Genomic DNA, 17,360 nt, shown 5'->3' with positions numbered 1-17,360 from the left:
TTAGCACTTGGAGACCCCTTAGGACCATCCCTAAGATGAACGTGTTCAGGTGAGAGGCCAATTACGCCTGGTATACACAAAAATTATACCACAGAGGTACACAAAATGCCCCCAAAATGTTGATTACCATTTTAAGGTCCTTTCACATGGCACTTAAGTCAATCAGAGAGTATAGTTTGAGAGTACCTCCAGGATGATTTTCTAGTAGCTGATAAGCCCGATGTTTCTCCATTCAGTTCAAATAATTTAATATAGTCCTGTGTTTGTAGGCACTAAAGACAGTTCTCCGATTTGTCCTGTTTGTCTACCCCACCAGTTAGGTGGTATTCCCCCACCTCCAAGAATCAGTGATAGCTATAGAGTGGAGGTGAAGGAGGCATCTGAAGGTGTTGTCAGGTGTTTTGCACGGTGCAGGAATTGGGGCCACTTCTGTTTTTTCCAATAGATTTCTCAGTAAGGTAAGGTAAGGTCATCACATCATGGCCAGAGCTGTCTCGTAGGGGATGGCAGACTCAGTAGCTCGTTGAATTTTAGATGCCTGCAGGAGCTTGGCAGAGCTGCAGTAGGACAATGTCCTTCATGAGGAAGTTTCCAGTGGAAGTTCTGAAAGATAAAAATCTTTAATGTCCCTCTCAGACCCCCTAGGTCTGAGATATTCCCTCCTCAAGTTCCAGGGTTGTTGTTCTCATTCTTTTTATTTTTCATTTTTATTTTTTATTGTGTTACGTTAGTCACCATACGGTACATCATTAGTTTTTGATGTAGTGTTCCATGATTCATTGTTTGTGTATAACACCCAGTGCTCCATGCAATATGTGCCCTCCTTAATACCCATCACCTGCCTATCCCAGTTCCCTACCGCCCTCCCCTCTGAAGCCTTCAGTTTGTTTCCCAGAGTCCATAGTCTCTTGTGGTTCATTCCCCCTTCTGTTTACCCCCCCTTCATTCGTCCCTTCCTTCTCCTACCGATATCCCTGCTATTGCTTATGTTCCATAAATTAGTGAAACCATATGATAATTATCTTTCTCTGCTTGACTTATTTCACTTAGCATGATCTCCTCCAGTCCTGTCCATGTTGCTGCAAATGTTGGGTAATCGTTCTTTCTGATGGCTGAGTAATATTCCCCTGTGTATATGGACCACATCTTCTTTATCCATTCGTCTGTTGAAGCGCATCTCGGCTCCTTCCACAATTTAGCTATTGTGTACAATGCTGCTGATGAGGGAACAGAAGGCAAGCTGAGGACAAAGGAGAAACTGACACCCTGCAACCCCAGTGGGATGTATGTGACATTCCTCGGGTACTCCTGGCTGTCCTAAAGGAAAAAGAAATAGTTAACCTATGGAGACCACAATCCTGCAACACTTGAATCTCCCTCAGTTTACAAATGTCTTAGCGATCTACAAGAACAAAGCATTTCTATTAATAACCTAGCTTCCAGAAGGAAATATAGATACAATTAAATGTCCTTATAATCTGCAGCCTCCAGGAAGTTCCCAACTACCTTCATGTTTAATGCCTTACTAGAGGGGTACACAACCTTAACTTGACAATGGCAAGGCCTCCAGTATCCTCTGAGTCTTCTTTAACGTATGAAAGTACTTTCTCAACCTCCCTTTTTCCTTACCTTTCCCCAACCCCATAGTATACAATCAGCCACCCCTCACAACCCCGGGGCAGCAGCTCTTTCTGCCCACGGGTCTTGTCCCCGTGCTTCAATAAACCACCATTTTGCACCAAAGACGTTTCAAGAATTCTTCTTGGTCGTTGGCTCCGGACTCCACCCCGCCGAACCTCATCTATATCCCACAACCTCATCACTGCTATGAACATTGGGGTGCATATGGCCCTTCTCTTCACTACATCTGTATCTTTGGGGTAAATACCCAGTAGTGCAATTGCTGGGTCATTGGGTAGCTCTATTTTTAACTTTTTGAGGGACCTCCACACTGTTTTCCAAAGTGGCTGTATCAACTTGCATTCCCACAAACAGTGTAAGAGGGATCCCCTTTCTCCACATCCTCTCCAACAATTGTTGTTTCTTGCCTTCTCCATTTTTGCCATTCTAACTGGCGTAAGGTGGTATCTCAAGGTGGTTTTGATTTCAATTTCCCTGATGGCTAATGATTTTGAACATTTTTTCATGTGTCTGTTAGCCATTTATATGTCTTCATTGGAAAAGTGTCTGTTCATATCTTCTGCCCATTTTTTGATTTGATTATTTGTTTCTTGTGTATTGAGTTTGAGAAGTTCTTTATAGATCTTGGATAACAGCCTTTTATCTGTAGTTTCATTTGCAAATATCTTCTCCCATTCTGTGGGTTGCTTCTTTGTTTTGATGACTGTTTCCTTTGCTGTGCAGAAACTTTTTATCTTGATGAAGTCCCAAAAGTTCATTTTTTCTTTTGCTTCCCTTGCCTTTGGAGACGTGTCATGAAAGAAGTTGCTGTGGCTGATGTCAAAGAGGTTACAGCCTATGTTCTCCTCTACGATTTTGATGGATTCCTGTCTCACATCGAGGTCTTCCATCCATCTGGAGTTTATCTTTGTGTATGGTGTGAGAGAGTGGTCAAGTTTCATTCTTTTGTATATAGCTTTTAAATGTGGAACCTAGGGGCGCCTGGGTGGCACAGCGGTTAAGCGCCTGCCTTCGGCTCAGGGCGTGATCCCGGCGTTCTGGGATCGAGCCCCACATCAGGCTCCTCCGCTATGAGCCTGCTTCTTCCTCTCCCATTCCCCCTGCTTGTGTTCCCTCTCTCGCTGGCTGTCTCTATCTCTGTCAAATAAATAAATAAAATCTTTAAAAAAAAATAAATGTGGAACCTAGAACCAGATAAAGTCCTCTAGTAAGTGTTGAGTACAATGGAAAGCTTCCTTTCCAGTGATAAGGTTGTTTTGCATTTTAAGGTTTTTTTCGACATTTGTCACACTCTTGTTATTGGTCATTGAGGTCGTTTTCCATATTTTTAAAAATTCAGTTAGCCAACATATAGTACATCATTAGTTTCAGATGTAGCGTTCAGTTATTTATCAGTTGCATATAATACCCAGAGCTCGGGGCACCTGGGTGGCTCAGTGGTTAAGCATCTGCCTTTGGCTCAGGTATGATCCCAGGATTCTGGGATTGAACCCTGCATCGGGCTCCCTGCTCCGCTGGGAGCCTGCTTCTTCCTCTCCCACTCCCCCTGCTTGTGTTCCCTCTTTCACTGGCTGTCTCTCTCTCTGTCAAATAAATAAAATAAAATCATAAAAAAAAATACCCAGTGCTCATCACATCACATGCCCTCCTTAATGCCCCACCCCATCCCCCCACCCACCTCCCTTCCAGAAACCCTTAGTTTGTTTCCTATAGTGGAGTCTCTCATGGTTTGTCTCCCCCTATGATCCTCCGTGCTGTTTCTTATATTCCATGTATGAGTGAAACCATATGATAATTGTCTTTTTCTGATTGATTTATTTCGCTCAGCATAAGACTGTGTTTTTTTCCTGCCTTTTAGCATGCTTTGTAATTCTTTGTTGAAAACCAGACATGATGTACCTGGGCAATAGATACTGAGGTAGATAGGCCTTTAGTGTTTATTTGACCAGTAGTTCGGCTGTGTTTACTTTTACCTGTAGCTGCAAGTGTCAGAAGTTTCAATTTCCTCTGGTGTCCCTGTTTTTGTCTCCCATATTGTCTTAGGATTTCCTGAGAAACTGCTTCTTAAATAGAGTCTGTGTTTTACAGTTCTTTCAGGTGTAATTCACTTATACAGAAGCCCTTTTGATGTGGTGAAAGGAGTGGGAAGATGGGAAACATTCTTTGGTCTGAGATTAGGTCTCTGTCTAGTAGTGGTCCTGTGTCCCTCGGCTCTGAAGTTCACACTGGCATTTAAGTTCCCCTATCTCCCCATCCCCAAACTGAGGTGACATAGGAGGGCAAGAGGGGGCTGGAGTTGGGTAATTTTACTTCCCTCAGTTGAATAAGGCTTTGGTGAAGTCTTCCCCTTGCTGGTTAGACCTTTGTTTTGAGGACACTCTGGGTGTGTTTCAAGATGGTTACTGTTACCTTCACCATATTTCCAAAAGTCACTTTTCTCGACTCTTCTTGATCAAGCATTTGGTGACTTTTCCCCCCCTGATCTTTACTATGAGTACCTGGTAGGTTTTTTGGAGATTAGATTTATGACAGTATAGAGACTGCCTTTGGAGTGAGTCCCCAAGAGTTTTTAATAATGATGTTAGTCGCCACTCCAGGAATTCACCAAAGTCACCACTGAAGTCTCATTGGCTCCAGCCACTTCTGCTTCAGAGAAGCTCATCCATATCCTCTGTATCAGCCTGCCGCCCCAGTCTGTCCTGCAGTCTCATTTGTCAGATGCACCTAAGAAAGGTCGTTGACTTTTTTCAGTTTCTTTAGCCTTTTTATCTTTGTGTAGGTGGGAGTTATGACTTGTAAGCTTTTTACATGCCAGAGCAGAAACCAGAAGTGCATCTGTTGTACAATTTGTATTGTTTTAGATTTGCTTTATGGCTATGAATATCATCAGTTTTGGTAAATGCCCTACATGCATTTGAAAATGCATGTGTATCCTGCAGTGTTCCGACTACAGTGTTCCATATGTATCGATTAGGTCAGTTTGATTAATGTCATTTTAAGTCTATGTCTTATTTTCTACTTGCTTGTTCTGAGTAAGTATCTCCAAATATGATCCTGGATTTTTTATTTCTTCTCTTTGACCTCTCAACTCTTGCTTCATATATTTTGAAGCTCTGCTATTAGGTGCTTACGAAATACTATGGAATGATCCTTCTTTTTTTTTTTTTAAAGATTTTATTTATTTATTTGACAGAGAGAGAGAGACAGCCAGCGAGAGAGGGAACACAAGCAGGGGGAGTGGGAGAGGAAGAAGCAGGCTCATAGTGGAAGAGCCTGATGTGGGGCTCAATCCCATAACGCCAGGATCACGCCCTGAGCCGAAGGCAGACGCTTAACCGCTGTGCCACCCAGGCGCCCCTGGAATGATCCTTCTTAAATATATTCTTCTTTACCTTGATTAATACCTCTTTATCTTTGTCAATACTTCCCTTGTCATCTTTTTTTAAATTAAAAAAAAAATTTAATTCCGGGGGACCTGGGTGACTCAGTTAAGCTGTCTGACTCGTGATTTTGGCTCAGGTTGTAATCTAAAGCTCGTGAGATCAAGCCCCCGAATCAGGCTCTGTGCTGGGCATGGAGCCTGCTTAAAATTCCCTCTCTCCCCCTCCCTCTGCCCCTCCCCTGCTCTTTCTCAAAAAAAAAAATTTAATTCCAGTATGATTAATGTACAGTATTGTATTAGGTTGAAGTGTACAATATAGTGATCCAACATTTCTATTCACCTTATCTTCTAATATATTTTCATCAGATTTATTTTTGTTAATATATGCACTGTTTACTTTTTCATATCTTAGAGTTCATACGATTTATCTTTTGCTTTCAAACCTTCATAACTAGCTACATAATAGATTTGGTTGTGTTGGGTTGTTTAGTAAAGAAATCACAACTGAAATAGCAGGTGTAAGTATAATTACCCCTGCCTAGTTTAGGAAAATTAGTAGTAACTCTTCAAGATCAAACCACTTGCACATGCAAAACAGGCGAGTTAAATATGGGTGTGATTGGTTATCATTATCCCTGTATCTTTGAACCATTTGATCATGGCACAGATGTCTGTAATTCCCAAACATTCAGTTATTGCTCTTAGGTTACTACTGTTGAAGTTATTGTTGAAGCTTAATTAGTAAGGCTTGATTAGGATATATCTCTGATTTATCACTTTCCAGTCATTTGTATTACCTCAAAAACATTTTGAGAACCCCCTATACCAGAGATTTGGTGAAAAGGTATATTGTTTTTAGTTTATATTTTTATGTATATTCAATGCCCATATAGATTCACAGGTTCAATAATGTAGAACTATTTTGTTTTTCTATTATTTTTGTTAATTTTGTTAGTTTGGTTTTCCAAGGAATTTTCCCACGTTGCTTAAATTTTCAAATTTACTGTTGAATTTATTCCCATGTTTAAATTTTCATTATTATCTTATAATAGAAACTATTACAGGGGCACCTGGGTGGCTCAGTCAATTAAGCATCCGACTCCTGATTTCAGCTCAGGTCATGCTCTGAGGGTCATGGGGTCAGCAATGCCATGTTGGGGCTCTGCGCTCAGCAGGGAGTCTGCTTCTCTGTCGCTCCTTCTGCCTCTTCCTCTGCCCCTCCTCCCCTTGTTCGTGTGCACACTCACGCTCTTTCTCTCTCCAATGGATAAATAAATCCTTAAAAAAATAAGAATAGAGCTACCCTATGACCCAGCAATTGCACTACTAGGTATTTATCCCAAAGATACAGGTGTAGTGAAAAGAAGGGGTACCTGCACCCCAATGTTCATAGCAGCAATGTCCACAAGAGCCAAACTGTGGAAGGAGCTGAATGCCCTTCAACAGATGAATGGATAAAGAAGATGTGGTCCATATATACAATGGAATATTACTCAACCATCAGAAAGGATGAATACCCATCATTTGTATCGACATGGATGGAACTGGAGGGTATTACGCTAAGTGAAGTAAGTCAAGCAGAGAAAGACAACTATCATATGGTTTCGCTTATATGTGGAACAGAAGGAATAGCATGGACAACATTAGGAGAAGGAAGGGAAAACTGAAGAGGGGGGGAATCAGAGGAGGAGATGAACCGTGAGAGATTATGGACTCTGGGAAACAAACTGAAGGTTTCAGAGGGGTGAGGCGTGGGGGGATTGGTTAGCCCAGTGACGGATATTAAGGAGGGCATGTATGGCATGGAGCACTGGGTGTTAACACAAACAGTGAATCATGGAAAAGTACATCAAAAACTTATGATGTACTATATGGTGACTAACATAACATAATAAAATCTTTAAAAATGAAAAAAAATAGAAGCTATTATAGGAATGCTTACTGGCAATTTATGTTTTCTCAATTTAGTTCTTTTTTTTTTTTTTTTAAGATTTTATTTATTTATTTGACAGAGAGAGAGACAGCCAGCGAGAGAGGGAACACAAGCAGGGGGAGTGGGAGAGGAAGAAGCAGGCTCATAGCGGAGGAGCCTGATATGGGGCTCGATCCCAGATCGCCGGGATCACGCCCTGAGCCAAAGGCAGACGCTTAACGACTGAGCCACCCAGGCGCCCCTCAATTTAGTTCTTGATCAATATTGCTAGCTGTTGGTGCGCCTGGGTGGCTCAGTCGCTTACACGTCTGCCTTCGGCTCAGGTCATGATTCCAGGGTCCTGGGATAGAGCCCTACATCTGGCTCCCTGCTCAGCAGGGAGCCTGTTTCTCCCTCTCCTCCCTGCTTGTGCTCTCTCTTGCTGTCTCTGTCACTCTCTGTCTTTCCCTCAAAAAAATAAATAAAATCTTTAAAACAAATATTGCTAGGTGTTTGTCAATTCCTTCTAAGGAACCAGTGTTTGACTTTATTTTCTTTTTAGTATTTTTTTTAAAGATTTTATTTATTTATTTGATAGACAGCCAGCGAGAGAGGGAACACAAACAGGTGGAGTGGGAGGAGCCTGATGTGGGGCTCGATCCCAGAACGCTGGGATCAAGCCCTGAGCTGAAGGCAGACGCTTAACGACTGAGCCACCCAGGCACCCCTTTTTAGTATGTTTTTTATGTTTTATTGTTTTGTACTCCCATCTTTATTTTTAAATTTTACCTACTAGTAAAGTTTAATTAGCTGTTATCTTTCTAGCTATATAAAATATTTTCAGTCTCTCTCCTTTTCTAATATATACCTTGAAATCCAGAAATTTCCATGTAAGCATTCTTTAACTGCATTCTACAAGTTTAATATGTTGTATTTTCATTCAGACTAAAATATTTTTAATTAAACATTTTGGTCGTATTTGAACCATGGCATATTTAAAAGGCCGTTCTTTAATTTTGAAGCAAATTACTATTTTCTAGCTCTTTTTCCTATACAATTTTTAAAAGTTCTGGAGTTAAGGAATATACATTATGCAATTTTTATTTTTCCATTTTGAGACTCTCTTTATGACCATGGATATTATCTACTTTGCTAAATATCTCATGTGCAGTTGAACTTAATAGGTGTTCTGCAATTGTTGACTCTACTGTTTCATGTGTGTCAGGTTAATTTGATTAACCTTGCATATATTTTCTATTTCCTTACTAATTTTTTTGTCTGATTTTTCTCAGTCGCTGAGAGAAGTATGTTAATATCTGCAAGTAGATTTTGGATTTTTGTATTTCTCCTTTTTGATTTCTCAATGTTTTCTTTATATATTTTGAAGCTATTTAATAAATAGATAAAAATCCCTGTTGAATTTTTTTTTTAAGATTTTATTTATCTATTTGAGAGAGAGAGCATGAGCAGGGGCAGGGGGGCCTGGGAGGGGGGCAGAGGGAGAGGAAGAGGGAGAAGCAGATTTCCTGCTGAGCAGGGAGCCCGACTTGGGGCTCGATCCCATGACCCTGGGATCATAAGTGAGCCAAAGGCGACACTTAACCGATTGAGCCACCCAGGTGCCCCATCTCTGTTGAATTTTATCATACTAAATGAATCTTTATCTCTGTAACTACTTTATCTTTTCTACTATTAATGTCGTTTGTTTCCCCCACTTTCTTTTGCCAATATAAGTTAGTAAAATATTATTTTGGAGTAGGCGTTCCTTCCTCTCAGTTCGGATACTGAATTTGTTTCTCTGGAGCATGTTGAATTAGATTCTGATTTGCATCTAGAGCCAATAAAGGATGGTAGGAGTACGTCTTGAGGAGACTAGGTATCTCCTTGCAGGGTAACTTTCCCAGAAGAGATAATATTGGGGTCTTAAGCTTTAGGTGGCTAAGCTTTTCAGATGGGAGGAGTCTGGCTTCTTCTGGTAAAGGAGACTCAGGGATACTTGGAAGGATCGAGATACTCAAAATCAGTCATGTCTACCTGGAATTTTTCTTTGCAAGTGCCAAGGTTTTTTCCCTTCTCAATCAATGTCCTAACTTTCCCACTAGAGTCCTGGCAAATCTATGTATTCAACTTACATTGTGATTCTGTAACTCCACAAGTAAAGTTTGATTTTTTTTTTTTGTAAGACTGACTCTGTGCCTAAAACAAATGAGGGATTCTTTTAGGTCTACCATTATCAGCTGTCTGAGCTGAGAGTTTAGAGCCTTGAGCTTCACTGTGCAAATTCTGTGGTAGAACAGTCCTTGAGGTACTTAACTGTCATCATCACCCTTGGTCCCCCACACATTTGCTTCAATTGTGCACTTCATCATAATAAACACTGGGTGGTAATTTAATTCATTGTGATGCCACTGCATGCCCATTCCCCATTGGACAGGAGTTCAGCAGTGTGTAAAGCCACGGACCTGCCCATACCAATCCCGGAGTCCCATTTTGTCTGTCTCTCTTAGCAGCACTCTTGGTACTAAGTCCTGTATCTGTCAAGATCTAGTCCAGAAAAGAAAAACCCACCAAGAGTATTTAATATAAAGAAACTCTTGAAAAGATTTTAGAGGACCGAAAAGATGGAAAGAGAACACTGAGGTACATAGAGGTACGAGTTGCAAGAAGAAGCCCTACCCCTAAGATTGGGGGATAAAAGGGAAGAGGCTGGGGTTATCATAACTAGATACTTTCATAATGGGCCTGATAGATCTGGACTGTAGAAGACAGGGCATTGCTCAGGTCATGTTGGTAACAGGAAATCAGAAAAGGGGTTCTGTAGAGATAATAGCTGTACTTCGTGTGAGGAGCTGGTAGTGGTTCCTTAGGAACTTGGAAGAAGGTCCTCCAAAATTGTGACTCAGATATCAGAGAGACAATTGGTACACATGTGGGGCCTGTATCAGGGTTCTTTGTGGTGTGCCTGGAACATCTGAAAAAGGGACACAGCTGGTGTGGGCTGCGCCAGGTACTGGAGAATGGTTCTGAACATCTTGTACTCACACTTCTGAGGAGGGCACACTGTTCATCGGGTACTCATACCTTTGTTAGGTCTTGATGGAGCTGATTCTGGGAATGTGGTAACCAACTCTCACTACCAGAGCAAGGCACCAGAGCTGGGGATTCATGAAAGTAGCAGGCAAATAAGTAATTACAAATCCCTTGTCCTCTTTTTTTGCCTTTTATTCTCTCTTTTGTGTCCTTATTGATAAAACTTAAGAAAGCCAAATAACAATGGAAATATAATGTGCAGATTCCCATCTCCAGCTTCATAGACAAAGTATAAATTTTAGTTTTAGAGTTCAGGAAATAGTTGATAATCAGCATAAGAAGTGTCAGTAGAATGCTGCTGGAGCTTCTATGGTGACAGGTAACAGCAGGTGACACTGATCTGTGTGAAGCTCTCTGATATGTGGTACTGTTGCACCCTGACATTTAGTATTGTTTCAGTTAGTTGTGGCTCACTAAATTGATTTTGTGACCCTGTTTGGTTTGTGACCTAAGTTTGAGAAACAGTGAAATTGAGGCTGTGATTGAGCCTGAGAGGAGACTTGGCAAGATAAGGGTTTTGAGAAATTTGAAATAGTGCTGGAAATAGAAGAGCTAAGAATTCATGCAGAGGAAAATCTCACACTGCTTGAAGTGCTGGTAATGGTAGAAAGGAAGGGCTTTGGAGTGATATCAGTTTACATAATTCATGGTCATGCACTCTTCCCTCAGGGCTTGTTTTTGGAGCCACACAATGGTGACAGACTTGCATGTCTCAAAGATTCTCAGCAATGAACTTTTCTATTATTACCAGATCATATTTCTGACAAAGCTTAATATAGGTTATTTTCCTCTTTATAATGCTTTATCTTTAATAGTCCTCTTTCAAATCACACTCTCTCATTTTAATATTCCCAGATCTGTTTATCATATACCAAGTATATCATGAAGAGAGAAATGGAGAGGAAATCCAGTAATTAGGATTTCACCTCCACCAGCGATGCTTTCCCTAAGAGGATCCATCTAGTATTCTTGGCTTCCAGTAGCCATCCATTAGTTCCAAAAAAGTATCCAGATGTATACAGGTATTCTCAACATTATAATGCTGAAGATATTTCCCATACTCTATACTACTGATCCCATTTGTGTCCTTATGTAGAATACTCATGTCACCAGTATGTGTTCAGATGTGTCTCCAAATTTATTTTAATTTTTGCTTTCAAATATTAAACAAATCATTGATACTTTTAACTAAAAGTCAGTGAATAAGCAAAGTTAACTTTTACCTGAGCTAAAAATTTATGTCTTCAACAGGAATGACGTAAGTCCACTTGAATTGTGGCCTTTTGAACATTTTAATGAACTGACTCTAGGTATAAGCTCCTCAATCCAGCCTTCTCCAGAGAATTCAGCTAACTCACCAGCCATGAAAAAATATAGACTAGAATGTATATCTACACATCTGAATCTCTTAGTGATTGAAAACATGGTGCAGCTGGGCTGGGTGGAGCGAAGGCTGCTGCCTGCGTGCTGTGTTTGGGGGCATTTGGGCTATTTGCCCTGCCCTGAAATAGCAGCCCATTTCCTGTTTTCCCATCAGTATGGCTGCCTTTCTTTGGATGTCCAGAGTTTTTCTACAGATAAGAATGCATTATAAAATAAAAATTTGGCTTGTTTTGAAGGGGTCTCCCAAAATTAATAAGTCCCTTAAGGAAGGATTACTTTGACTGCTAATGTCAGACAGAATGGGGGCTAGATAGGATGTCTGCACAGGAAAGGAGAGGTGGAATAAACTGAATAAAGGGACAAGAAGAATTGTGGGGTATGGGTGGGTTGTCCACATGCTTGGTGAAGATAGCAGGGTACTGGTAGATTTTTGGGAGGAGGAGCAATCTGGGAGTCAGATGGTCAGTCTTTTTAATATGGAGAATTTCATGCCAATTTACATGTTTAGAAAAGAGTATGTAATTTTTTGTATCCACCATCCAGTTTCAACCGTTATCCATCTACGACACACCTCCTTTATCTCTTCCTCTGGAAACCTGTCCTTCCCCCACCCCCTGCCTATATACATATGTATATGTATATATGTATGTATGTGTGTATGTATGTGTGTATGTATGTATGTATGTATATGTATATGTATATATGTATATGACAATCTCAGGCATTTTATTAATTCAAGCCACATTCCAATTGAAGAATCACTTTTACCTCCCCTTCTTCTCTCTCTCCCACTCTCCTTACCCCACCAACTCCATCCTAGCTCTTTTTTTTATTTTCACTTTCAGCACTGCAACTCTGATGGTCCACCTCTTCCAGAACACAGATCCATAAAGGTCAGCTCTGCACCCTAAGCAGCTCAGAGGGAGGAGCCAGACCAGCAGTGCCTCACACCCTGCCCTCTTCTGCCCTGGACAGATGGCTCCATAATTACAGCTCCGTAATGGCAGTGAGTGAGGCCCTGGTGCATATCAGGGTCACTCTTCTGCTACTCTGGGTAGGAATGCCTCTGTTCATTTCTGGCCACTCTCAGGCAAGGCCCTCCCAGCACTTCTCCCCAGAATTGGTGATCCCCTTGAAGGTGACTGGCAGGGGCAGAGGTATAAAAGGTGCAGGCTGGCTCTCCTACAGCCTGCAGTTTGGGGGCAAGAGACACATTGTTCACATGAGGGTCAAGAAGCTCTTGGTTTCCAAACACTTCCCGGTATTCACCTACACGGACCAGCATGCCCTCCGCCAGGATCAGCCTTTTGTTCCTGATGACTGCTACTATCATGGTTATGTGGAAGGAATCCCTGAGTCCCTGGTTGCCCTCAGCACCTGTTCTGGAGGTTTTCGAGGAATGCTACAGATTAATGACCTTGCTTATGAAATTGAGCCAATGAGGTTTTCTGCCACATTTGAACACCTGGTGTATAAGATAGACAGTGATGATACACAGTTCCCACCTATGAGATGTGGGTTAACAGAAGAGGAAATAGCACGCCATTTGCAGTTGAGGGCATCATATAATTCTACTCTGATGCAAAGTTCTTACATGGGCTGGTGGACCCATTTGCGGTTTCTTGAGCTGGTAGTAGTTGTGGACCATTTTCGATTCCTTTACTATGAAAGTAATGTGACAGTAGTACAGCGTGAAGTATTTGATGTTGTCAATATAATAGATATCTTATATTACCCCTTGGAGGTTGATATAATTTTGACCGGGATTGAAATCTGGAGTGAAAGAAACCTAGTTGCCACCGATAACATGGAGCAGCTTGTGGAGGATTTTGCTATTTGGAAGTTTTTCACTCTTGATGCCCGACTGCACCATGATACTGCCCATCTTTTCATTAAAAAATATTTTGGCATAAAGCTTGGAATTGCCTACGTTGGAGGAATATGCCAGCGTCCTTTTAACAGTGGAGTTGATGTTTTTGAAGGAGACAGTCTGTATTTTTTTGCACTTACCGTGTCCCATGAACTTGGTCATAATTTGGGTATGTCTCATGATACTGAACAATGTGTGTGTGGGCTTCAGTGGTGCATAATGTATCCCTCCCAGGTGGCAACAACTCGGTTCAGCAATTGCAGTTATGCCCAGTATTGGGACACTAGTCTCACTAGTGGAGTATGTATTCACTCACCTCCACATCCAGGGAATATCTTTAGGGTACAGTACTGTGGGAACCTAGTGGTTGAAGAAGGAGAGGAGTGTGATTGTGGGACCGTACACCAGTGTGTAAATGATCCCTGCTGTCTGTTGAACTGCACTCTGAAGCCTGGAGCTACCTGTACTTTTGGAATTTGTTGCAAAGACTGCAAGTTCCTGCCATCAGGGACTTTGTGCAGACATCAGGTCAATGAATGTGACCTTCCAGAGTGGTGCAATGGGACATTTCATCAATGCCCAGAAGATGTATATTTGCAGGATGGGATTCCCTGTGGTGACGATGCCTACTGCTATGAAGGGAGATGTAATAACCATGACAAACAGTGCAGGGAGATTTTTGGCAAAGATGCAAGGAGTGCATCTCAGAATTGCTACAAAGAAATCAACACCCAAGGAAATCGATTTGGTCATTGTGGTATCACAGACCTAATATATGTAAAATGTGAGGCCCCTGATATTCTGTGTGGAAGAGTGCAGTGTGAAAATGTGCGAGTGATTCCTACTCTGATCCAGCATTCTACAGTGCATCAGCTTCACTTCAATGACACCACTTGCTGGGGCACTGATTATCATTTAGGCATGTCCATACCTGATATTGGTCAAGTGAAAGATGGCACAGTGTGTGGTCCACAAAAGATATGCATCCACAAGAAGTGTGTTAATACGACCTATCCACCACGAGACTGTCAGACCAATGAGACCTGCCACATGCACGGAGTCTGCAATAATAAAGAGCATTGCCACTGCAACCGTGGATGGGAGCCTCCCTACTGCGAGCACGCAGGCTATGGAGGCAGTATTGACAGTGGGCCACCTCCCGGGAAGCCCGTGATATTGGTAGAAGCAAAGGCGATGTTGGGTTACCTGTCATTATTGTGGCTTATTCCTTTTACTGCTTTCGTTTTATTTTGCCTTCGTGTACTTTGTAAGCCAGAAAAAAAAAGAGAGAGGGAAGAAGAGGAAAGCTAAGTCTCCTGCTTCATTAAACAAATCCCTAGTTCTTCTTTCAATAGTAGAGAAACATTAGGGCATGTCTGACTGTTTAAAGAAAAATTTAAGGATCCTTCACATCAGGATTATAAGCATTAATACCACACCAAAGGATTTCTAGCATGTACTTTCTTACTCTTCAGTGTTATAAGCCATATTAAAACTTCATTTTTTTTTCCTGGAGGTTGTCTCTTTATTTTCTGGGCAAAGTCACAGCAGAGAGACGTCTTTAAGCTGATGTCTATCAGTTCTAAACCTCCTCCCACCTTTGTACTCCCGGATGTGCTGCTGCAGACCTCATTTCTGTTTTGCCTATTCTTTTCAGGGTAACTGTACCTAAAGGGAGCAGAAGAAGTAACCTAGCATTTACTTTCCCGTGCTCTAAAAGTTACTCTCACTGTCATTTTGGCTGGGGCCATGCACTCTGGTAGCCCTGTTTGGTTTTGGACTCCAGTTTTGTTGGCTCTTTAGGCCCCTTCATTCTTGCTGAGAAGTACCAGCACTGATTGGTCACTGACACCCTCAGAGGTCTGACTTATAGCTCTGAGGTTAGCAGGTCCTCCTCTGAGTTCTGCCTAGCAGCTGTCACTTGTGCTCCTTAAAGGCCTTGGTCCCTGCTCTGCAGAGGGTCTTTCTCTGGGTCTTTGTTCTCTTTATCAGGGCTCTCATGTTATGGAAAACTTACATTAAATAAACTTGTGCATTTTTCTCCTGCTAATTCTCAGGCCAAGCCGGAGACCTCAAGAGGGTTAAATGCTTTTCCTCCCTACACCAGACTCCTTGAATCACCACCACTCTGATAAACCCACCTTCTTTCCCTGTGTTCCCCTAGCCCTAAGGCTATCAATGCTTTCACTAGTCATTTCATTGTGATAGTCTGAGATCTCTAGAAGCAGACACTGAGTTAGAGTTTAGAGTGCAAGATTTTGATAGGGACCAACCACTGTTAACGGTGAGGGAGTCAGTTGTGTAGATGAGAAATGGTACTGCATTGCAGCCTTGGCCAACCCAGCAGTGAGCTCTGGAATAAATATTGCCTGAAAGATTTGTCTTGAATTGGGTGAAAATGGCCTGGTTTTCATACTTTCCCTTGCTCATACACTGTATCTGGAGTGCCCTAGGAATGGCAAGAGGTTAGCCACACTTCTCTGTAACAGGCTTTCCCAAAGAGCTGACATCTGGAGGCTCTCTGCTGATTGTAATCCCTGTAGCTGCTCAGCAAACTTTCTCTGAAGAAGAATCAAAGTGGCCTATTTGGATAGTCTACAGTCTAGTCTTTGCACTGCTCTGATCTGCTTTTCCATATATGTTCTGGGAACAGCTCATCCAGGATTCTAATAGGCATCTCTGCCTGTGGGGTACCTTGTAAGAGGGAAGTTAATGAGATGAAGCACAGTTCCTACTACTATGTTTGGCACTGGGGCTGAAACTGATACTTACTGTCTTTCTTCTCACCTTTACATAGTATTCTGCTGGCTTTGGATGATAACCCTGTGTCATTACTCAGGTCCTTGTCTCCAAAGCACCTGAGTGTTTAGTCACCATTCTCAGACTGAGGTTGCTGAATCTATCTATTTACAGTCACAATGGGGCTAGAGAATACCAACAAACATTGAAGGAGATCACCTGGGTTCCACACATATTCCCTGCATTTCCATGATATAAAAGCAGCCCTACCTCTTCTCAATGATTAGGCTCAGTTACACCTGCCAAGACTGTGACACCACTTCATGCTATTGATAAAGGGACACAGGAGCCCCAAATGCCCAGGTGGCAGCTTTAGCCAAGAATTCCATTGGGACTCTAGCTCTGTCCCCTGGTGAAAATGTGACCCCTTTGCAGAACCTGCAAAGTTGAAGGGGGCAAGAAGCACAGACCACCCCAGTGGGTCATAGGGAATAGAGGTATATGGTGCCACTCTGGCTTCCAGTCCTTTGTTCCCAGACCCAAGAAAAGATTTCTGGTTCAGTGCATACAGTCCATCCTGGAATGGTATCTGTATTAGGGTTCCCCAGAGAGACAGAACCAATAGGATATGGCATTTACGTATTTACCCCTTCTCCAGAAGAAGATGTAAGTCCCTTGAGTTATTTTTACTCTTCTTGATATCCTATAACTTAAATACTATGATGTGAAATTAATAATACCCAAATACTATGATATAAATACAGTTATCCCATGCCACATGTTTAAGGAATAAGGAAAGAAAGAGGAAAATGGAAAGAAGACAATAGGAAATATGAATACAAATACATTGATAACAAAATAAAGAGAAAAGAGTTATGATCCTTCCAGCCCTTGTTTCTATAACTGGTCACCTGGTTGCAGCTGGTATTTATAACCATCTTCTATCCACTCTATTCCCTTTGTCTTCAGCAAGTACTTTATCTGATCATAGTTCTTTATCTGGTGGTGTGACCCAAACCGTCCTTCCTAAAGGGTCTGGGCCATTAGTAGTCCTGCCTGGATTGAGTTGTTATATTTTTCCAATGACCTTAGTCATAGGAAATGGTAGTATGGAGAGACACACTAAGGGATCTCCTATATTCCAGACACTTTTCCCTACCTTTTAACTCTGGCTTCCGTGCTGTGAAGTAGTAGTCCAGTTTCCCTTTAGTTATCAGGATCAATCACCCCAGCCATCATCATAACTCCTTTCACTGCCTGTTGATTCAGAGGCATGAGGAGCCCGAAGTGGCCAAGTGGCAATCTTAGCTTCCAGTCAGTGGAATCATTGTTTGTCTCCTGGC

The 17,360-nt window shown here is 41.9% G+C and overlaps 2 protein-coding genes across 2 annotated transcripts in view; both read left to right on the top strand.

Annotated features, from left to right (window-relative positions):
* MED6 (mediator complex subunit 6) overlaps nt 1-17,360 on the top strand; it is a 114,714-nt gene that overhangs the window by 46,696 nt on the left and 50,658 nt on the right. The gene's annotated exons all lie outside the window — the stretch shown is intronic.
* Nucleotides 12,143-15,006, top strand: LOC123799028 (disintegrin and metalloproteinase domain-containing protein 20-like). Its single transcript, XM_045807918.2, has one exon. It carries the CDS (start codon nt 12,409-12,411, stop codon nt 14,587-14,589), a length of 2,181 nt encoding a protein of 726 aa, XP_045663874.1. The 5' UTR covers nt 12,143-12,408; the 3' UTR covers nt 14,590-15,006.

This window comes from Ursus americanus, chromosome 26 (assembly GCF_024610735.1).
Source record: "Ursus americanus isolate L20-20 chromosome 26, mUrsAme1.1.p, whole genome shotgun sequence".
NCBI classification, from domain to species: Eukaryota; Metazoa; Chordata; class Mammalia; order Carnivora; family Ursidae; genus Ursus; species Ursus americanus.
This window is presented reverse-complemented; position numbering and strand designations above follow the sequence as displayed.

Excerpts from the sequence above, each read along its gene's own strand:
- LOC123799028 (XM_045807918.2), top strand. The coding sequence starts at position 12,409 with ATGGCAGTGAGTGAGGCCCTGGTGCATATCAGGGTCACTCTTCTGCTA.